The sequence below is a fragment of the Chaetodon auriga genome, chromosome 9 (assembly GCF_051107435.1).
Source record: "Chaetodon auriga isolate fChaAug3 chromosome 9, fChaAug3.hap1, whole genome shotgun sequence".
Classification (NCBI taxonomy): Eukaryota; Metazoa; Chordata; class Actinopteri; order Chaetodontiformes; family Chaetodontidae; genus Chaetodon; species Chaetodon auriga.
Genome location: NC_135082.1, coordinates 23110288 through 23134537, shown reverse-complemented (window position 1 = coordinate 23134537; position 24250 = coordinate 23110288). Strand labels below are relative to the sequence as shown.

The 24250-nt window shown below is 41.3% G+C and overlaps 1 protein-coding gene across 1 annotated transcript; it reads left to right on the top strand.

Moving 5' to 3' along the window:
* Positions 1 to 231: 231 nt before the first annotated feature.
* On the top strand, positions 232 to 24080 carry gpm6aa (glycoprotein M6Aa). The gene is made up of 7 exons (XM_076739013.1): positions 232 to 806; positions 13695 to 13887; positions 14214 to 14370; positions 15990 to 16143; positions 17114 to 17190; positions 18034 to 18099; positions 19334 to 24080. Exons 1-7 carry the CDS (start codon positions 770 to 772, stop codon positions 19484 to 19486), a joined length of 837 nt encoding a protein of 278 aa, XP_076595128.1. The 5' UTR covers positions 232 to 769; the 3' UTR covers positions 19487 to 24080.
* Positions 24081 to 24250: the final 170 nt, after the last annotated feature.

Here is a 24250-nt window from a genome sequence, read left to right as displayed (position 1 = left end):
ACATACACGTGATAAGAATCTAACGACACCTCCTTGGTGATCACATCATTGAATCCGTATGACTAATAAGATTAGGAGAATCCCATTTCAAAATCAGATGTCACCCCCTCCCTTATTTAAGAAGAGGTTGAGTTAATGCAGTAGAGTCACAGCCACGGGGGGGTTGGGGGGGGGGGCTGACGGGCTTAACCATTCTATCTGAGAACCAGGGGTGTTTTGGGTGGGCCAGGCAAGTGATGGTGAACCATACTTGTGAACACCCCTGTCTAAACATGACCCAGTCAGGAGGTCTGGAGTCACCGCTCAGTCTCGATTCCAATGGCGCGCTCAGTGTTTTAATTCTACATTTTTCACACACCTGCCACTTCAACTGCATATCCCCTCATCCCCTCCTCCAGTCACACATGCGCTTTCCTGCCTGCCATAGAGACCACCCTCTGCTCCATCCAGCACCCCCCCCCACCTCCCCTCCTCCTCCTTCTCCACCAGGGACCAAAGAGGTTTTCAGCACTTGCCACGGCAGCTCGCGATGGACAGCACCACAAAGACTCAGTGATCCCTCACATCGCACGGACGCTTGACAGAAACCGCAGCTGACAGGCAATCTCGCCCTTCAGTAGGGACATCTAGAGAGGGTGGAAAAGTGAGAGAGGCAGAAAGAAAGTCGAAGTGCTCTGTGGACTACCCCTTAAAAATAAACAAGGTGTTGAACCTGCAACACAAACATTTTTTTCACGTACATCTTGAGCTCTAAAACAGAATCAACATAATGGAAGAAGACATGGATGAGGGGCAGACCCAGAAAGGTAAGTAAGGATGTGTTTGCACGTTTGGGGAGATTTCCTTAAGTAAATCTGACATGGGTGTTTTGTCAGCGTGGCAGTGGCGCCTCTGCAGAGACAATCGCACAAATGTTAGTCTTTCCCTTCCAAAACAGGAGACCAGCTGTTTGTGGTAATTCCTTTGTCCATTGAGTGTCAGCACTCGACTGAAGAGTGCACGTCTATATGTGTTGTTTGGCTAGTCAGAGGGGTGTGAACTGCTTCAGCGAGGGGTAGACTGCCTTTGTTTGCTTGATAAGCCTTTCATGCTTGTCGTGATCGCTGAGAGGGGAACACGAAGAGTGAGGAACCAAACCAAGCTCCTACACTCATTAATCCATCAGCTTTCAGGTTCTGTCCTTTGTGTCCAAATAGCCAGACGTTGTATCTTGCAGAGATGCTTTGCGACATTCAGAGTGAATTCGATGCTTTCGTTCTTTTTAGAGTGGCAGTGTTTGCTTTGTGCAAAGTGGAATTGCTATTTATACTTCACACACACCCCCACCACTACCTTTTCTCTGCATGAATGATTCAGTGCACGGTCGGGAGCCACAAAAGCAAGAGAGAGGATATTTTTGTTTACTAATGGATGGCAACATTTTGAATAAAGATGTTGCTTCTAAAGCAGTCCTGAAACGATGATGCATGAGCCCAGACAGATGGATGCTGTTGTCATGTATTGTGGAACACACCTTTGTCTCTGCCTCCCCCTCTCTCACTCCCCGCTCAGATTTACTTCATGTGACAGACGTGGCTTCATATGTTTGTGTATCTCTTCCCTCCCTCTCCTCCCTGTAACCAAGCGCTCCTCACAGGCACACACATGAGCTGAAACAGTTGCCATGGCAGTGGCCAAGTGTAGTCATTATCTATTCTCTCTTCACCCACTCCTGCTGATGACATTTCAGTAACACAGGAATAGTAGTGTTATAGAGAGAGATAGACAGGGGTACAGAGGCAGACTGACAGAAATTGAGGAGAAGAAGAAGACACAGCGAGGGGACGAGAGATTCAGAGTGCCAGAAAGAGAGAGTGAGACGTCTGGGAGATTATAGGGAGCATAATCTTCTACCACAGTGAGAATAATGTTTGACTATACGTTAGTTATGCACATGCAGTAGCTACGGAGAGATTCTATTTTGTTTCCTGTTGATTAAAGGGACTGAAAAAATGCTGTGAGATCATTCATGACGGCGCTGTCCCCATGACAGCTTGTAATGTTTGGCACACTATGCACCACCGACCTTACAGATTTTGATCCAATACTTCTTGGTCGCCATTACTAGGTGTGTACTCAGGCATTCCTGTTCAGAAAGCAAAATCTGTCTGCCTTGGCCACCAACACAAAATGCTCACCCAACTGAAAGATGCAGCCATGCAAGCTGTGCGTGCATTTATGTATGCCATTTCCATTTATTTAGGCCAAAGTTAGGTCTATAAAGACTATAATCACTGTGTGCGCACTCATGTGCTGCAAGCTCTGTTAGCCTACATTTGGCTCACTGACAAACCTTTTCTTCAGCATATCTAAAAGAGTGTAAAATGTTAAAACTATAGATTTATGTTGCTTAGTTGTTTAATTGCAATCAGTTGGTCGGCAGAAGCCATTTCAGAGATGCAAAAGGGAAACGTCTTTTTTTGTGCAGATGACGTAATTGTTTTTCTGTCACCGGATAAACTTTGATGTTAGGAAAGGACGGCTTGGACCTTAAAACCCAAGCAGAGGTTTATTGCTGATGTTTACTGTGAAATAATACTGTAAACATTCCAAGAGTTTGTTCAAAAGTAAATAACCAACCTGTTACCTCAGAAGCTGACATTCAATCTGGTCCAGCTGCCTGACAACGTACGCAGCCACTCACAGCCCTATGGCCACCAGGGTGAAAGGCTGCCTTCATGAACCACAAACAGGAGGAAAAATAAGACTTGTTTCCTTGGATGACTTCACCGTGTATGTATTTGTATAATAACTTGTATATTAGCATGGAGACCATGAAACTCGTCAGAGGTAATCAGATAACAGATGTTGTTTCTGACTGATAAAGTGTGCAGTATGCTAAAAGAAATGTCTGGAGAGTGGAAGTTCAACCAATTCAAAGTTTGATGAAATAAAAGTGGTCATATGTAGTACAGCCCTTTCTGTACAATACATGACCATTCACTCATTTCGACCAAACTATGCTTTAACTCAAGTTATAACTTGAGTGACCAGTAGTTTTGAGATGAAGAAACAGGTTCCCATGTATTACCAGGGTACAATAAGATCAAGGCAAAGCATTTCAGATTGGTTGATGGAGCATGACACATGTGCAGGGCTCACTTGTCATCTAACCATGTGGGTGTTTTATCAAATTATTGACTCGAAAACTGTCAGCTCCTACTGGTTATTGATGACCAATAACTGAACCGATTGCTCTGATGAAGCGTGGTGAACGTTAAAGTCACCCTGTCAGGTTTCGTTCCATGTCACATTGACGTAATGTCCGTCACTCTGTAAATATCTGTGATCCTTCAGGAAACGCTCCAGGAAAGGTTAAAGCTGCAGCCAGAAACCTCAGCTCTACAGATCAACAACAAGTAAATAAGTGACGAAAATTAAATAATGTATTGTCAGGGAAAGCATGAAACAGCCACACTGGCTTCTGTTGCCCAAAGCAAGCTGCAGTCCATCACAGATCACGTCAGGTTGGGCAGAAACACTGAGCATTCAAGTGAACATCGCTCACAGCAAAGGTTCCACAAAACAAGGGCACTATAACAATGTTTCTGTCCTGCCATAACAATTTTAAAAGCTTATGAATGTCACGCAACATTGTTTACCTGTGAGAGGGCCGCTCTGCCTTGTGATTTATGGGGACTTTTATTGCCAAATGGGTACTATATTTACCATTTATTAGAAATGTATGCCATGGTTAAAGGATAATATAATTTTGTTGTTGAAAAAGTAATATAATTTACCACATAAACTGCAAATGGGTTAAAAAAAAAAAAAAGAGGTATAGATGTCAATGAATGCACTCACAGCACGCAAAAGCCCTTCTGTCTTCCTCTTCTGAGGCTGCACATCTCAGATTATGAGTCAGATGCACCAGGTGGGCACTGTTCACTTCAGCTGCTAGCCAAATGTAGCAGTGGACACGATACCACAGGGGCCATCAGCAAACCAACGCCCCACAGCTGAAAAAGCGGGTTCTGCTAATGTCAACACAGGGCTGAAATGATTCAAGTGCACAGAAGTTCTGCAAATGAGCGTTTGATGGGTAATAGGTTTTTAAAAATAAACCAAACAACATCCTGGAGATGGTTCACACTGATAGATAAGTCCACAGAATGGAAAAACTGAGAAAGGCACACCTGTTAGCGTTTCCTGAGCCAAGAATCCACTCTGCAAGGGACCGCTTGTCCTTCTGTTTGATCAGTTTGATCAGGCTACTAACTTGGCAAGCCGTTACATGATGAAACGCTCAACGATATTTTTGTCAATCTACATAAAACGCATTTTGTCAAATGACACAGCATGAACACAGCTGACACAATGCACAACCATTAGACTGAAGTTGTTTGAGGTTCGCTGTACTTTTTAATGGTTTGCTGGCTTTCAAGCTCCTGTAATAAAAGTCAAATTACATTGAGGTTCAGGCAGGGTGAGTTCACAGGAAGCAGCTTTAAATATAGGTGCTGTGGTTAGTCTGTTGGTATGGAAGTATACAGGACCACAAATTAAACACTGCACATTTCCAGAGCATGTAATTCATTTTTAAGAGATCATTGATTTGTATTACCTTCATGAATATATTCATCTTTTCTAAGTAATGAGCTTTCTTGGGGGTTGGTTGCCTTAAAGAGCTGCTAACCCTGAAAGAATTGGCATACATTTCATTGGAGAGTGTCCCACGATGGCCTGAGTGCAGCTTCTACAGATATACGTAGCACTCTGACATAACAGCTTCATCTCAGAGTACAGTATCAGTGCTCAGTGAGTTTTGGCCATGCTACAGCACATAACCCTCTCCTTCCCTGACTCTCCCTCGCTCGCTCATTGTTCTGAATCCTAAGCTGCCCCGGCCCAGAAGTCGAGGGAGTTCCACCAATTGTTCTTGTGAAATTTGTTGGGGCTATTAGTGGAGAACCTGCTTGGGTTTTCTTTTTGTTCTTGCAGGAATGTCTCCCTGGTATGGATTTTTAGATTCAGGATAACAGGTGTATTATACATAATGATGCAATTTGAGACCAATTCCTGACGAGCCTTGCAGGGTCCTTGCAATGACGACATCTTAAAATGATTATATAACAGTGCAGCCATTCAACATGCATAGTCCTGCTTCAATACCAAGACTACAAGATGCATAGCTGAGCTGAGAGTGTTTCATGATGGTGAGGTTTAGGCTCATTTCAAAGATACAGAGCCTTTCAAACAATCGTTGAAGTAAGTTTTTAATCTCAATCGAGCTTAAATATTTCGGTTATTCAGAGGAGAGCGTGTTTGAGAACAACAAGTAAAAATCGAATGCAACTGTACAGACTGCTGTCATGTTCAATCAAACGCTGAAGACAGCCTATCATGCTCTATTGTTTCGGAGCTGCTACTTAAATCCTGTCGCCCTTTGGTGCTCGCTGCCTATAACGTTGGCGATCAAGACACTGAAGCTCTTTCCACGCAGCTGCAGGCTCAAACTGCAACAACCGAAAGTAAAAGAACAGCCCTCGTCTCATCTCCTGAGTTTTTGACATTTGGCCCTCAGTTCCTGGAGTGAACTTGGCACAGACAAAAGACACGTCCCCGCTCAGCAGTCACGCAGTCTTTGTCAGACTCTTCCATCTCTAAGCGAAAAAGTAAGAGAGGAAATCAGCGGCTGAGCTTTTGGACCTGGCCTGTAACGTCCTTTTTGCCCAGAGGGGTTATCTGGGTAATGTGTCTCATTCACTATTGTCCCACTGAATTTGTTGACATACAGTAAGTGGGTCACGGCTCTGAAGTGCCCGGTCTATTCTCAGATTTTGCGCTGCGGTTGACATGGCAACCATACTGGTTGATTAAACATGCGCAGAGGAGATGGGGGCGTGCGGGAGCTGAAAAAACCTGCTCGCTTCAGGGGAAGGGGGGCTGCGCATTAAATATAGAAAAGCAACGAGACTCGTATACGCCCATTACTCTCAGACTGACACAGACACACCATCCCCCCACTGAGGTCTCTCTCTTTCTATCTGTCTCTCTCTAGGACCAGGCTCACTGCCACCCCACCCCCATACAAAACTCCTCTGGTAACAAGGAACTAATAAGTGTTAGCTGAATGCGCAAAAATGGAGTCTGATTGGATGTCTTGGTGTGTAAGTGAAGACAGCATGCACCAGACAGAAAAAAAAAAAAAAAAAAAAAAATCAGATTAGCATTCTCTTTTCCATCACCCCCTTTATTCAATTTTGTTCATTTCCTCCTCTAAGACAACATCTTATTAATTTTCTCTGTGGCTGTAACTTCTCAAAAAGCAAAGCCTAACGTTCCCGCATGACTTCAAAAAGAAAAGAGCCATTTTAATTAAGGATGCATCAACAAAGACGTGCAGTCATCACAGGTCAATATCATCTTTAAAAAGCAATTATTTGGAATCAGCACGACATAGCTCTGATGGCTGGTGTTCTGCTGATTGTCGAGAAAGCACTTTCATGTCAGATTAGCAAAAGAAAAAAACTGTCTTAAAGGATAAGATAAAGAAAAAAACAATCACAGGTAGTAGGACATATCAGATATCTGTACTGTAAACTGTGTCGGTTCTGAGAACAGGGCCAAACTTCACTTCATGATGCACCACATGCAGTGCCTTGCTGCTGGTGCTGGGCCAAGCAAAGCCACCCCACCCACCCCCATCCCCACAACAAGTTTTTCAGATCCACACAAATCACAAGAGTGCCGTATTCTTCATCGGAAAGACGAGGAGTTTGCAGCTGTGTTTAACATCAGCCCATTGCTAACCTTAAACGACAGTGCAGACATCTTTTCTGTGGCCTCCTGGGAGGGCAGGTGTTTATGATGTAAATATCTTCTGTTTCACTTTCTTTCTGTCCGTTTCTAACACTGTCTGGTGTGTTGACCCAAATGAGACACAAAAAGAATTTAGCTGATTTTCCTGTTTTGCGCATCCTAACTGTTGTGTCACAAACACACGATTAAGGGGTCAATTAAGGTTTCAACAAATTACTGACAGGCCACAAATTACTGCATACATTTGAGTTTTAGCTTTATTTACTGACACTGATGAATTCAATTGAATATGAACATATATAATAAGGCAATAAAACACTCTGCCTGTATATGTCGCAAAAGACAGTAAGTCTCCACCACTGAATGGAACATAAATTGGTAAAGAAACCAAAAGCAATTTAGCATTCATTAAGTGATCATTAAAGCTCTAAGCAGAGAATAATTCAAGGTAAATCTGGGATATTTTGGTAAAACTTTTAAATATGCTTAAGTCAAACACAGCACATGCTGTGTCTCCCCTCTGACAAGCTCCTGTAAGCAGATACAGTATAAAACCTCACTGACTGTTCCAGTCACTATGCAGTAGACCAGACCTGCTGAGAGCTGGTAAAAAAAAAAAAAAAAAAAAACCCTGGTAAAATGCAAATCTAAACATTATGAAACTCTGAAATGAGAAAAGTAAATCAAGAGAAATGTCTATTGTAATTATCAATATGAACAAACAATATCGCTAGCACCTTAAAAGGGCAGCAAATCCATCGTTAATTAACCCCAAATGTCTCCCGGATGTTAGAGTCATGTTTCCTTTCAAGGATGTCATGTAGCTTTAAGCATTATTTAAGGATAACCTCATCCCTCATGTGAGTGTTGACTAGGTCAGTGTGTGTGTGTGTGTGTGTGTGTGTGTGTGTGTGTGTGTGTGTGTGTGTCCTTTTGCCTGTCGGATATGACACTGACAGATGGAGGAGAAGTAGGAGGTGGGAGGGGCCTTGGGAGGGGGTCATCCTTTCTCTTTGTATTAGGGAGACGCCTTCTGTTGATTGGACCGCAGTGTTTGGGGTCACGTAGGCTTCACTGTTTTTTTTTTTGTTCTTAAACAGACGCTTTTTTGTGTGGAGGATAAAATATCTAAAACCCCACCGTCTCCTAAAATCCCATCTCTTTGTTCAAAATTCATTAGACTAATCCTCATGTTGCCAGATTTTCAATTTTGGCAAGTGACATTTATTTGATTAACACGCAGTGGGAAGAACATCCTTGGTTGTTTCAGCCCTCTTACAGGCACATGGAGAAATAAAGGTGTTGAAATCTGAGTGTCACTTCAAAATAATCATCTATTTTTTAAGGATTTTCAACATCATGAGCCTTCAATCCTTTGGGGATAGCCTCCAGGCTGTAGCAATACTAACGCATAAAGCTATTTCAGTGAGTGATTAGCATATTTTGCCATGAAAACAATAACTTAACATATCCAAAATACTAGAATAGCTGCACATTGCAAACAGCACACACAAGATTCTTCACTATTGCTTCATTTAGGTGGTTGAAACCATCTTAGCCAACCAATTGGGCCAAATTCCAAACCTCACTTGCTCTCAGTCTGTGCTCGTCATCAAAAGACGAGCAGCACTACACCTGTGAGCAAGATCAGTTCAAATACTTACGACTCGTCATCAAGCAGGGGATCTTTTATTTTCATTGCAGGTAATGTTGGGCTGAGCAGAAAGCATGAATAATGAATGTGAGAGGCTTGTGCTCTGCTGCGCTGTGCCGCTTCTAAATTATGGATCAAGCATCCAGTAGCTCCGCGAGTCAGCTCGCACCACCACTTGCCATTTTTCAGCAGCTCCATCTCCAGTCACTTAAGATCAATGAAGACTTGCAGAGAGGAAATGAGGGGATGTGCTGGTATGAGGGGAGGTCGTGTTGATGCTTGGTGAGGACGCAGCTTGAGAAATAAATCGCAGCTTGAGCAAACATGGGTCCAGTCGTAGTTATCCCCAAGGTTTTTTGGAAGGCACGCTAGAACGCAAACAGACCAGAGAGGACGACCCCGTAGCCTTGACTGAATGTTACCCCGACATCAACCTCCACTCTGGACTCATTCATCTATTCAGCAGTGCTTTTAACCTGCATTTCACACGCTCATTTAATTATACCCTTTCCAAATACACATCTCTTCACTGGCTCAGAGGAGTTTTCCCTCCACAAAATTAACAGCAGACAATTGATAAATCATCACTCTAATCTGCACACTAATGCTCCCATCTTACCCTACGACTTCATCTTCAACTGTTTCCATGGAAACAACACTTCCTTTCACTCAAGTCACGTAGGCAACATTATTTTTGTTGTAGCTTGCAAGTTATGATAATGCAGACCAGTGGCCAGGTCTGTTATTTGGGTCTGTAATAAGCAGTGATGACAGCTGACATCAGGGAAAAGTAAAATACATTTAAAATGAAAAAACAGGAAGATTCCAGCTCCAGCTGGTTTAATCTGTGTGCACAAATGTAAATAATGCAGAGGTAATAAACCTTGATTGAGGCCGTGACATAAATCATTTATATTACATCTCCCTTCATGTTAAGCTCAGGCTCCAAAATTCCAAAGCACCAAATTTACTCAGCATGTCTCAAAGATAGGTTAAAAAAAAAAAGTCTTCTCTGAAAATGAAAACGGTTTGCTCATCATGCAAGGCTGTAATAACTGCTTGCACTTCAGGTGATTACTGAAAGACGTTCTTCTTAATGTTTTTCCTCATCCACGTCATTGATTTTTGTAAATATCTGCTTATTCTGAACTTGATGCAGCAGCACAAGTTGGGACAGGAGCAATAAAAGACTGAGAAAGTTGTGGAATGCTCCAAAAAACACCTGTTTGGAACGTTCCACGGGTAAACAGGTTCATTGGTAACAGGTGATAGCACCAGGATTGGGTTTGAAAGGGGCATCCTGGAAAGGCTCAGTCGTTCACGAGCGAGGTTCATCTCTTTGTGAACACATGACAACTGTTTTGTTGCCCAATCAGGGTGCTTCATAAAAACTCAACCAGTTTCTGCTCACACTCGTGACATTAAGGAAAAAATAACATCTACAGTATTAAACCATCTAAAGAGTCACTGGTCTGTTTAGCTGAGTGTTTTATATGACTAGACAGTCTGATCTGTCACTCTGCCTTAAATAGGCCCACTGACCTGAGCATGGAGGGTAGAGCTCTCCCTCATCTTGTCAGAAAACACCATCGCATCAATAAATCCTGTCACTGCCTGCTTCCTGACACGATAAGGTAGCTAAAGATAATGAGTCTGAGGGATGGGGTGGTGACAGGATCACTTTCTGTCTTAGACATACTGAAAAAACGACTATTGGCAGTGCACCATGCATTCCTGCCTACAGTTGTTTAAAGGAACATATCTATTTTCTTTCCATGCATAAGTGCCAAAATATAGTCAATCTGATGTCTTAAAGAGATTTCTAGTACAGATGTAACAACAACAGTAAATTAACGGTAAACTAATAAATCTAAAATGTGAGATAAGATAAGAAGATTCCACCAACTTTAGCTTCAACTGACCACAATAGGTGGAAGTGGAGGTGCTGCACTGCAGGTGCTCAAAAGGACATTTTTCAAGTGTCCCAGTGAATCAAATTAACCAAAGACTTCGGGGCATTGCTCATCCTGTCTGATAGACTCCTGGAGAGAGTTCAATCCAGTCAGCTACAGCTGGAGTACACGAGTAACTAAGATTACCGCTGTTGTACAGTGAGACTTCTGGCAGTTTGTACAATAGGATAAGTGATCTGGTTAAAGTTCCTGATTATAAAATAGGCAAGTTGAACAAGTAGAGTCCACTCTAAAATTTGGAAGTTTGACAGATTATTATGAGAGAGAGAGCTTGAGATTGGTGTGAAACCAGGTTGGTGAGAGAGAGGGAGCATGCCGCTATGGACGAAGTGTTGACGCAATACAAAAACTTTCTTTGGTTGTGAAGCCTAATGTTACTCTACAACTCACTGGTTTATCAGTGAGGTGTACGCAGACTGGACCCTCCGTCAGTGGCAAACAGACTGACAGCGGGCTCATATGAACGGGTCCAATGCGAATTGAATGCACATCAGTAGATCTGCACTATATACGCTCGACTCCTATATGAAACATCATGGTGCATTTATGTAAACTACAGCATGACGTACTAACTGGTCATAGGTCACATCTGGAGCCTGCATTCAGGAGCGCTCTCTCCCTTCTTGTCTCCTTGCAGTTCAAGCATTAATTGTGTTGTCGCTGTGGTTGCTTTGACAGTACGTACAGTATGTTGGTGTTCAAGTCTACCGTCTTGTAGTGTAAAATATTAATAACTCTTCGATATAGATTATTCTGGCCATTCAACTACAACAAAAACCACAAACATCGAACGGCATTTAGTATGATGTCTTTATATAGACTTGCCTTCTCTCAGCACCCACAACTATGACTGACTTACAGCATTCATGCCAGAATGAGATGAATCTGCCAGAGATACTGTATTTTGAAGAAAGACAATCATAGACAGCCGCTGCTGAATAACAACCGCAATTTATATTCTTATTTCATTAAAAGCAACACACACTGCTTCTATGGCATCTGCCTAAAAGTACTCTGGGAAACTGACAACTAGTTTGATGAGGAAAAGTGAGACATGAAAATTAATGACAAAATAACCATGAAATTAATTGTGTGACCAACTATTTTGACAGAAGGACTAGTATATCCATTTTAATATATGACTCAAAACTATGCTGTCTGTTGGACTTAAATTGAAGAGCTGAACTTGTTTCACCATTCATCCAAGAAGCAGCATCAGTTCAGCTGGCAGACAGGGAGTCAAACCTTCCGCAAGTTGACGGACTCACATGAATCAATGTGTGAACTGGTGTGAAACCGCCTGGGATTGGATATCTGATAGCACTGTCAGATCCTGATAGTCTGGAAGGTACCAAAGTTGAGGTGTCTCCTGAATTTGATGTCCCTTCCCAGGTAATGTCCCACTCCCCTTGGGGCTGGGGCAGTGGGTGTGTCTGAGAAATACCAAGGCAGTGAAGATGCACGAATGTGGTAAACTGTAAACAGCTGGCATCACAGCAACCCCACACTGTTCCTTTACATAAAAGGCAACAGAAAGCCCACCCATCCAGACATTACTCCTGTTTAAAGCATCTATTTGAGAATAAACTGGGCATATTCATATTTTGCACACCTAAGCACAGGCACACATCCACAAGCACAGGCTAAAAACAGGGAACAGAACCACATCCAAAAGACACCGATTACTTAACTCATGGCTAATTCACTTGAGGTATGTATATTTCTTAAAGCTGGAAGAGACCTGGGTGGATTACGTGTGAAAAGCTGCACAGGTAATGGGGAAATAGCGTACATTCTCCAGACAAAAGGGTTCAAAATAAAGCAGGAGGGGAGAATAGGCATTCTGCAGCCTAGCACTGGATTACATCAGCGAAGATGCAGATGATCTAGGCGAGTCTGGGTGAGGGTCGGAGCTGCACCAAGCGTCTGAGCACAGCCCAGCAGGCGGACCAGCTACTTGGTATTCCACTCAGGTTTGCATCAGAGTCAGAAGCAGAGAGTTGAGGAGGAGGAGGAGGAAGAAGAGGAGGAGGAGGAGGAGGAAGGGGGATATTTGCTGTGGCTCCTGCTTTGTAACACAGGTGAAGACAGCGCGATAACCATAAAAGCGATGGTGCTAAAAACATCCTTGATGAACGATCCTGAAATCTTTTATCATCTCTACAACTGACAATGAAAATTGATTGTGCAGTCATGGAGTCTCCTTTCTGAACGAGGACGGCAGCGTGAATGCAGATGAGTTCAATCATGGGCCACGATAGCGATGCAACTGCTCAAGAGGAAGTTCCCCTTTCTATGAACGCGGCATAACATTTGCGCATTTCACATGCGTGTATTGATTTGGACTTCAGATAGTCATGCATGTACAGGAAGCAGCTGTCCCCTGTAATGCAGGTCTAAGTGAAGAGTAACAAATTGATTCACAATGGGCTGGGCTTTGTGAAAAACGTGTCTGTGCGGTTAATATGCTGCAATGCACTGCAAGACCCTATGAAGTCCAGTTTTGTTCCTGGCTTCCAAAGGAAATAAGCTCCACTGCTGTTGTTGTTGTCACTCTGAGAGATGACTGCCTCGGTACCCCAGGACACACAAATACACAGGCATAACAGCGAGACTCATAAATCTTAGAGACTCATACAGACACACTGGCGTGCACGAGTGTTTACAGACTCAGCTTCTCTGAGAGCAATCTATGCGACAGGAGATTGAAGTTGGAGCCGAGCGGCGATTAGTCACCTAAAGGGCCTCTGGGGACAGGAAGCTGGGCAAAGAAGAAAGGGGTTAAAGGTCAGGATCACTATGTAAAGCTCTGGCTGAGTTTTTAGTGCTGAATAAAATGTCAGCATCCTCTGTAGGGCCAAAAACTGACAGGATGAATATGCTGCACAGACACAGTGAAAATGTGAGGCCAGATCAGTGCATGCAAGCAGTGGAAGTGGCCATTACATATCTTACCCCATTTTGTGGCTTTGGATGCTCTGACACTCGATGCGTAAAAAGAGCTTTGTCAAGTTGTTTTATTTTGTTCCACTGTGCATGTGTGCATGGCTGTCTCCCAACTGTGGCTTGACAGTTCGGGATTTTCCAAATGTAAACAGGATCACAGTACACAAGATGAAAATACATTCGCCCATTGGCAAAGTTTTGCGGAATTATTTAAATTTCACCCCAAAAGAATTTCCACCCATCCTGGATTTTCTTTGAGAGGTTCAGCTGTCCTTTTGTGTGTCTGTAGTTGACTTGTCTTAATCTTTGTGTGTCTTTAGGTTGCCTTGAGTGCTGCATCAAATGCCTGGGTGGGATCCCATACCCGTCTCTTATAGCCACCATCTTGCTGTATGCGGGCGTGGCTCTGTTCTGCGGCTGCGGACACGAGGCCCTGTCTGGCACCGTCACGATCCTCCAGAACTACTTTGAGGTGGTACGGAGCCCTGTGGATGCACTGGACGTCTTCACCATGTGAGTAAAAAAAGGATCGCATTCGATTTATGGTTAACTTAGTTGTTGAAGAAACTATCATTGACCCTCAAGAACTGGTTATTTGGATTCACTCGAGGGGGTAAAAACATTAATTTAATATCTGCTCTTTGAAACATGCTCTTTTACATTTCCACACAGCGCCACATCTCTAAATTAATTTGACGTTTGATTTAGAACAGTAGGGCATCTGTATTATCGTTTTTACTAATGCAAAATGAGAGAATACAATTATTTGACCCACAATCAAATTCAAAGTGTAACGTGTTGTTGTGGATGTTTTCAGTGGTTCTCTATTCATTCTCCAGGATTGACATCATCAAGTATGTGATCTACGGCATTGCTTCGGCTTTCTTTGTGTACGGCATCCTGCTGATGGTGGAGGGCTTCTTCACCAGTGGAGCCATCAAAGACCTGTATGGAGACTTCAAGATTACCACCTGTGGACGCTGTGTCAGCGCTTGGGTAGGACTAGTATCTGTTTAGCTTATGACCCTGATTCCAAAAAGGTTGGAAGGCTGTGTAAAATGTAAATACAAACAAAATGCGAACATGTGCAAAGAAAATGTGTTAACTGACAATGGTTTTCCAAAGTGTTCCCGAGTCCATGTAGTAATATCCTTTATACAATAATGTGTTCACAAAGTGGTGAACCTTGCTCCATCCTCACTTGTTAATGACTGAACGTGACATGAAATCCATGCATGATATTTTAATATTTTCACTTGCAGTAGCCTTCATTGAATATAAAACTTGGCACCTGCAGCAAACTGCCCACCTGACAAGCATCTGTCAAATTAAGAATGACAATTTATAGGAAGTTACTGGTTGCATTGTTGCATCTCCTGTTTGTCAGGTGAATGATGTTGTGTTATCATTGCTCGAACTGTTAGCTTAAGTTAGTGACTTCGGTCGACAATTTGGCTGTTTAATGTTGAAGTCAGATGGAAAAGCCACCACGGAAAGTCTCTGTATGGCTGAGGAGGAAAGGACATTTCAGGAAAAATGGATCATCCCTTACTTCATGGGACCTCAGGGAGCAGCTGAATTTAACATTAATGTTAAATGCCATTATGAGACTAATCAGCTCTCAGTCATTTGCTGGCTCTCTAAACTGGCACTCAATCACCAAAACCTTGAGAACCTCTGGTATATAAGCTTCAATAGCTGCTGCACTTTTCATCCACTTGGTAGTCAAACAGTCTAAATGTCAGGTCATTAACCCAGGGAATATGTGTCCGGCTCGTCTTCATATTGTTTTTAGCCACTGTTGTGTTTAGCCAGGTATCGGTTGAATTTTTATTGGGTTGTATCAAATGGTCATGAAATTTTATGGATTTTCCCTTTAGCTACAAGTCAACTTTAAATGTAGAACATGTAGAAATTGAGTAAGTATGGCAAATCAGGCAGCAAATCATACTGCAATGCTTCAGTGCACTAAATGATTTGTTGATTTTGTGTGTTGATTTGTGCCAAATAATATATTCCTAAGACCACACTGTGCCACTACTAAAGTGCTCCAAGATTACATTGAAAACATCTATCAAAATAATTCTATTATACTGCAATAATAACAATAAGAAAATTAGGAGGACTCTCATACAGAGCAAAGCAGAGAGCCTGCAGCAATCCTAATAAGATTATCTCTGGGATATAATTGCTTAGCATATCTGAAGCTCCACAGGGAGGCAAAGGAAATGAGCTATGCTGTGGTATTTGTGGTCAATGGGGTCATTAAGCTAGTGTGCTAATCTTGTGCCCATGGAAATGTCCAAACCAAAACGAGACTAGTTGACAGAAAATGGAAAGTGGTGGCTTAGCCTGTAATGTAAAAGGTCAGGTCCACAACAGCCAATTTGTATCCCTCAAGCCCCACGTGTCCTTTCACAATGGCCTGGAACAAGATATAAACCAGTTCTACAGTACTGTAGTAGAAGTGCATCAGGATGCAGAAAACATCAGTCGTATTTGTAATATCAGTCTTATTTCTGATCATTTTACTTTAACATAAAGTTCAATCTTACATAGATTACACTGAAACTGTTCATCGAGTACCTAAATGTGTTCCTCTGTTGGCCCCACAGTTCATCATGCTGACGTACATCTTCATGCTGGCTTGGCTCGGAGTGACTGCTTTTACCTCCCTCCCAGTCTTTATATACTTCAACATCTGGAATATTTGCCAAAATGCTACCGTGCTTGAGGGGGCCACACTCTGCCTGGACCCACGCCAGTATGGTAAGGGCGGTCTCCATTTCTTCACACCCCACTGTTCAGACCTCAGTTGCTCAGATCTCCAAAGCCTGCACTGTTGAAGAATGCTTGTTCCAAAGTCACCAGCCAAATTTAAGGTTTATTTAACAAGTATAGGCCCTCGTTTATTTCTGTAAAAATATCTCCTTCAAACTCTGAATGCATAATGCAACTGTTAAAACTTTGAATAACTAATGATGAGTAAAGTTACATTTTGGTGTACAGCAGAACATCTCCTACGGCATACGGATCTAACAATGGATGAGAAATCTTGGCATTTTCTGCATATACAGAAATGAATTTGTTAAATAGGCCACTTTAAAAATGAAATACTGTAAAAGACCCAATTTGAAGGTGGTGTTCCTTATTTGTAAATCTACAATATAGTGGACTCACTGCTAATCTTCACATTACTGTCCTGGTAACTTTAATGATCCAGAATAACGTTATGTTAATCTGGGATAAAGGTCCATATCATATCAGTAGTTTATATGGCTGGCTCATTATTTTTAATTAGCACCACCTCTTTCAGTCCATTAGCCACCGGCAGCTACTGCCTCTGTGTCAACAACCATTTGTGCTGCCACCATCATATAAGGGGGCCTATTCTGTGTCTGTGTGACACTGTGTACATCAAGTGTGCATCATAAGAAAGATGATATATGTGTGTGTATACATTATATACAAAAAGTGTATAAAAATAAAGTTGCCTTCAGAAGGACGGCTCAGTTTCTCAATGGGAAATGTCTGAATTGCACATGGTAGGATATGGATAATACAAATACAGTGTTTTGTACTATTGTACAGCGGAAAATAAATAACACAGTAGAAATACTAGAATTGTGTAACTACACATATGAACCCCTCCCACGTTGCTGTTATTTTGTCTATATTTTGCAGCACACTATTTTTCATACATGCTTTATAAATATAGAATCATTTCACTTTATTTCAGGTATCGTGCCAATCTCTGAGGCGAAAACAGTGTGTGCTGGATCAGAGAAATTCTACAAGATGTGTGAATCCAATGAGGTGAGGTCAAAGTAGCACCTGTATCAAGCCATGGCGTGTAATGTAATGTCACTGTAGATGATATAAATTTATATTTTTTCCAATAAATCAGTAAAGACAAATACATGCCATGTAACAAAGATAAGAAATACCATATATGTATTAGAAACATGACTATGAGCAGTTTGCCAGTTTGAATGCTATCAGCAGTTGAACAAGTCACATTGATTCAAAAGATCTCAGGCTGCTCACTCCAAGCCACAAACACACTAGTTCAACCACAAAATCACTGCTCGTCAACAAGGCACTACACTCAGCTGAGAGAAATACATTTGACGCACCAGAAAGCTGTAAACAATCTGTTGTCTTGTCAGCTTACAGTGTGATGGAACATAGTGTAGTACCTTCCAGTAACACATGCATTACTGCTGTGAATAAGAGAATAATCTAAGCCACACCATGTAAACAGAACCAACATGGACTGCAATAAACAATCAACTGACAGGGAATTACGGTTATGCAACCTTTTTCCAACCAGCCACCATCAGAGCAAAAACTAATGTCTGCCGCTTGTATTTGTGCAGGTGTTTGCACCTAACCCTTCTGGGAATTTTGCTTACATGGAAAATTCAAAAGATGCCTTAAAAGACAACATCCCACATCACACCGAAACAATAAGCACACCAATATAACCAATACTGAGTTCCCTTTTTTCACAAATACTGAAGGATACTGTTAGAGCACAGCAGAATTTACAACAGAACGAACTGAACGCTTACACGTGCATTTCAGGGGGGACTGACTGGCAGAGATGTCTCTGAACCCTTTAAGAGTGATATCATCTGTGATTTCTTTTCTCTCCAGCTGGATATGACTTTCCACCTGTTCATCTGTGCCCTCGCTGGAGCGGGAGCTGCTGTTATTGCTATGGTGAGACACCATTAAAACTCTAGCATCTCTCTCAAGGGATGAAAAATCGAAATATAACTCGGAACACGAGCAAAAATCTTTCATATCAACAACAAAACAGAAGACAGCAGTTTCTGTGGCATGTATCTTTACATGGGGATAAAACGAATGCAGAATCTCATTTTGCTTTGCTGTTAAATAATTTCTGCAGTGGTAGGAGGTAACTGTGTTAAAAAAAAAAAAAGAGCCAACTGTGGGGAAATACTGTAGCTGGGAAAAAAAAAGCTGCGTTTTGTTGTGGCTGATTCCTGCCTGTGTTGTGCTTGCCTGTGAGAGAATAGCTGGAGATCGGAGAGAAGGCATTTTGGCGCAGTGAAAAAGACAGGATTTGTCTCCCTCCCTCTTTCGGAGGCGCAAGGCATGTCATGTCGTTGTCATGGAAACAGGGAGAAGAAAGGCTCAGAGATTGTTGCAAACATCACTCGATAATTTGCGAGGAGCCATTTTCTGAGAAACAGAAAGTGTCTGCCTGTCAGGGATGAGGTTGCAAATTGCGACGGGGCTCTTTTCATTGACATCCCCGTTATCCTCCCAGCTGACAGAGAAAATTCATAACAAATACACTGATGCAGCCCAATAATGGGCTGCCCTTAAAGCAGCTTCAAAGCCAGAAACACTTAAAAAAAACATCCTTGAAAATGCAGACTCAGCAGCTGACCCCGAGGAAAACAACTGAAACACACACAAATGTTGTGTTTTCAGTGAGAAGCTCAGCTGAATTGATCTTTCTGTGTATTAGAAACGAAGAGTGCTGCAGCTATGAAACCGTCGTTCTTTCTGAAGAGAGAAGCTTTATTACAACTTCAGTCATTAAAACAAAATACATTCATTATAGCCTTAGCTGTCATGGTAACACAAATCCAAAACCACATTTGGCATTATGCTGCCATCTGCTGGACCATTGGAAACATCCTCCTTAATTTAAAGGGCCTGTCAACCAGTGTCAGAATTAACAAACAAGTCATCTTAAATTGTTAATTTGCATCCAAAATAATAATAAATCTGAGAAATGAAGACTAATGTCTACATTATATTCAAATAAGATCAAATAAAATATTTTCACAATTACATTTGACTGAACAAATATGAGACAGATAACCAAGACAATCAAGACAGATCTGATGATGGTGTAATTTTCTTTTTTTAAACTGGCTTTGTATTTGTGTCTCTCTTGATTATTTTCCACATCGCTCAGATCCACTACTTGATGGTGCTTTCTGCCAACTGGGCCTACGTGAAGGACGCCTGCCGAATGCAGAAGTACGAGGACATCAAGTCAAAGGAGGAGCAGGAGCTTCACGACATCCACTCCACTCGCTCCAAGGAGCGTCTCAACGCCTACACATAAAGACCAGCGTGAGGCCTGGCCCTGCCACTCCGGCCTCTCTCCCTCTCTCTCTCTTCTGTCTTTCTATCTGTCTCTCTCTACCATCCCCTCCCGAGGGGGGGCGGATGGCGCCTAGGGCCCTCGCCACTGCTGATGTCACTGGTGCGTCATATGACAATGTGGTCTGGGGGGACGTCACGCAAACCTCCTCAGTCACAAACAGCATTTCAGATGAAAAAAAGCCCCTTTACCTCTCTCATGGATGGTGTTATGATTATCATTATGGCAGTTATATTATTCTTGATACAAGTTGTTTAGTGCTGATAGTAGTTTTATTGTAGTTTGTAGAATCAGAAGTAGCAGTAGTAGTTCAGCTTTCTTTTTGTTTTTTTACTTTGAATAATTTGCGTATGACTTATTTTTATTGAATTTCTATTCAATGCTACATGTCATTTTGCTCTCATGCCTAATTTATTTTTTGCTGATTTCTGAGGGGGTCAACAGGGGCTTAAAAGGGTTTTCAAGCACATTTCTCATGTCGTGTGTCTGGAGATTTCATGTTCAAGAACTATGTACTGTATGTGAACGGGTGGTTAGTTTTGAAAACTTTTGTCTTTTCTCCCCACATTTTGTTCATTAGATTTTCAACAACACACAAATGTCAATGTTACTTTTCAATACTGTGTCAAGTATGACAAATATCTAAAAAACAGAACATATATATAGAATTTAGCCCAAATACTTGAACAATACAGCACAAAAAAAAAACAAAAAGACACATAAAATGTACACTTTAGTCACCTATTAATCAAAAATACATAAATACAAAATTCACGATTCCAAATCCACCATAGGTATGTTAAAGTGGTTAAAAACTTTAAAATAAAGCTGTTACTCCGAAATAGCAAAAAACACCAACCCTTCAGCATGTGCAAAGAAGGTCCCCAAGTTTTATTAGATTTAGCAAGTGAATCATTTATAGTACAAGTAATTTTTTTTTCCATTTTAACAAGGTTAAAAACGTCTTTGATCCATGAGGAATGAGAGGGGGGTGCAGGTGACTTTCACCTCAGTAAAATCAGATGTCTGGCTAATAAACAAACACTACAAAGTCTGCCTTATGGGGAGCTGCTTTAGAAGCAGCAGAGTGGGAGACGGAAACCCCAAACAATGCTGTGGTTGCTATAGGTTAAAATTGAGTCCAAATACAATCTGAAATTGAGCTAAAGATTTCTAACCAATAGGTATGTAAGGAGGGGTATGACTAAAACATATGGATGTTGGTGGCATGGTTTGATGACATCGATCACTCATAGGGTCAACATCATTAGAAATCTGAGAAAGCTTGACTTTGTGTGTATGGGGAAAAATTCAGCACTGGGTCAGACCGTGACATGCACAAATGGATGAGGAGTGAACCCGACGCAGAATGATATCCAACAACTCCTTTCAAATCTCTTTCCCAAGATCCACTTCCCATTGTGTTTTTATATTATGTAAAGAGGTTGGACATTGCAAGTCAATAGGGCGAAGGAGTCGATAGGTGAGGCCGTTCGGAGGTTGGGAAAATGGGATGTAAAAATACAAACAAAACTGCGAATTAGTATCTAAAAACATGATGTCTCTGTAGAGCGAATTTCTCAGAGAGCTGCTGAAAGGATGCAAAGGTATTGTCGATGAGTCGCCAAATGTCGTTGTTGGACCACAAGGAAAACACTATCAATTGAAGAAGGATAAAAAACATCAACAGCTGATAAATTGGACAATTCGGGGAGGGTGTTCATCTTAACCGAGTTAACCCTGGCTACAAGGGATAAAGGCAGCAATGACCACTGCTGGAAATCTTCCTGTATCTGAGCCACTAAAGTGGCAAAATCTCAAATCTACCTCTAACTTGAACACCAAGGCATGTAAAACCACGTGGGACAATTACAAAATTACGAATTCTGCAAAGAATTATCACAGGCTTCAACAATTAAAGGAAACAACTCACTTTTGTCCAAATTAAGTTTATACCCTGAAATGCAGCCAAATGAAATAAGATGTCAAAAGCAGCCAAACCAGACACAGAAAGATCGGAAATATATAAAATCAAATCATCTGCATAAAGGAGACCTTAAGCCAAAAACTGGTCATTGGTTCTGACTGAGGCCACAATGGACAAATGGAGTTTTATCCAGGCAATGAACCTCTAGCCAAAAGCAGATTACTCCAATTTGTAAAAAAGACAACTACACTCCACACGATCAGAGGCCTTCACTGGACGTAACAAGATCAGGGCCTCTAGTGCTGATGAGGTCGAGGGATTACACATCACGTTAAAAAGTCGCCTGAGGTTAAAAAAAGAATATCTGTTCCGGATAAACCTTGTTTGTTCAGGAGAGATAATGGAGGGCAGAGGAGTCTCCAGACACATGGCTAATGGCTTAGATAAAAGCTTTATATACTACACTTACACGATGATAACTTGAGCAAGGCATCCTTATTCTTTTTTTTAAGTACATGATATTGAAGATTGAATATGCGTCAGAAGTAATTTAAGAGAGTTAAATAATTCATTAAGTATCTCAATAAGAACTGGTGCTAACTTATCGAAAAAGGTTTTATCATATTCAATCAGGAGACCGTCCGGCCCTGGACACTTTCCTGACTACATGGAGAAGGCTGCCCTTTTAAGCTCAGTGAGCAGCTCCTCCAACCTCCAAACAGAGGCCAGGTCCACGTTGGTTATGTCCAGTCCAAGCCAAGGAAACTATACAATGGAAATTGGAGACTCAGCATGTAAAAAGTTGTAAAACTGTTGAAACTGATCACTGATGTTTGTAAGATATGCTGTTAGACCAGAGGGAGTCTGGATATGTGGAATCTGATGCAAGGAGGAAGCCTGCCATGGCTGATGGGCCAAACGTTTGATCACGTTGCCATTGTGTTCATAATAAGCATATTTAGATTTAAATAACTTGATTAGTGGAGAGGACATCAAACTTTGCCTGAAGGGAAAGACGCTCCTTGTTTACATTCAGGGATGGGGAGGAAGCACAGATGTTATTTAACTGGATTATTTGTTGATTTAGTTCCTGTAATTTTTTCCCTCAGTTTGTCCTCAGAACGACTATATGACATAATTTCACCTCTTATGTATGCCTTCAAAGTCTCCCAGAGAAGACAAGCTGAGACCTTCCGTTGACAGCTAAGAAGTCAAATTGGACACAAATTTAACAAAATCCTTGTTTGACATTAAATGTGTGTTAAGATGCCCTGGGGGTGGGGTCGGGTGTTATCATGCTCCTTCATGATTGAAGCATGATCGGATATTTGATCTGAAAATATTTTCAATCTCACAATGCAACCATAAAGCATCATAAGCGTTTGTCATACCAGTATTCCCAGGGATTAAAACCGCTTTCACGTGAAAGTTCTTTTCTATTTGAAGTTATATAACAGCAAGACAACACGACAATAAATACCAAATCATTAGAGTAAAACAAATACTTGCTAGATGTGCCAAGCCTGTTAAACAGGAAACAATGACTTTGATAGATATCAAAGACATTATTATTATTAGATTAAAAATAAGTTATGGGTTATTTTATTATACTATCGCCATGTATTTTAGGACTGTGAATGATTCCATTGTCTTTGAATCACAAGCCACAAAAGCACATGCAAACATGCTTTCATAACCCCTTTGTTTTTTAATTCTTATAAGTGGAACTTTATATAAATACTAAACTCCTGTTTTTGCAGAACTCTGCACTGTATATACTGATATATCAAAGCATACCTATATGTTAAGCACTGACATTTAAGGTCCACTCTGCATCAACCAGTCTCAACTGAAAAGAAACCCTGACAATAAAAACTCTTTGGTGTAATGGCACTCCTTGGAATTGGTGGAATTATCAGATGTGAGAAAAGTGCGTGTCACAGTAATTTTGTTCATGACAGTAACTGTATTGCTTACACATCCTGATGCCATACGACTAAAAAGGTTGTCTGTCAGTCTATTCCCTGGCAACATTTATTTTGTCAGTATTTCGAAAAGCTAGTTTCATGCACTTATTTGACCATTTCTGTGCTCTCTCTAGATGTAAGCGCATTGGTGTTCAACTCAAAGTTGAATAACTGTACTGTTAGTAAAGACTGTGAATTTAGATGTTTTTCGTGGCATGGACATGCATTAATATAGTCTTATTGACTCAAAAGTTACTTTATTTCACTCCTTTATTTTTACACTTCTGACTGTCTTGCTGGATCAACCCTTTGTTTATATGTGCAGTACTAAACCTCCCACGCTTACCGCGTTATGCTACTGATATTAGAAACTGTAGTCTTTGAGTTGTGTCTATTTAGTTTGTGATGAGCTCTCAACCATGTCTTAAAACTAATACTTGTACCAACATTGCTTACTCTGTAATGATCTGAAAAAAAAAAATGCTTTCAGCTTTCTCCTTGTATTAGTCTTTTGTATTTTCACTACGAATGCTTAGTAGCAGGCTTTAAATTGAATCTGTTTTGTACATTCATGTGCCAACAGCTTGAAGTGGCTTATTTGACCTGTATGATCAAATTTGCTTGCATTAATAAAATTCACTTGTGTACTTGTTAATAAATACTTGATGTCTCTTGTCCATTTTATTTTGGTGTTTCTGTTGAAATTACTTAGTTGCTCTGCTGGCGGTATTCTAGGAGTTGCTACCCATATCAGCCAATATCAACTGTCAGGTGAGTTATGACACATGGTCAGACAGGTTTCGATTGTCAAGAGATGGATTATTATTTTAA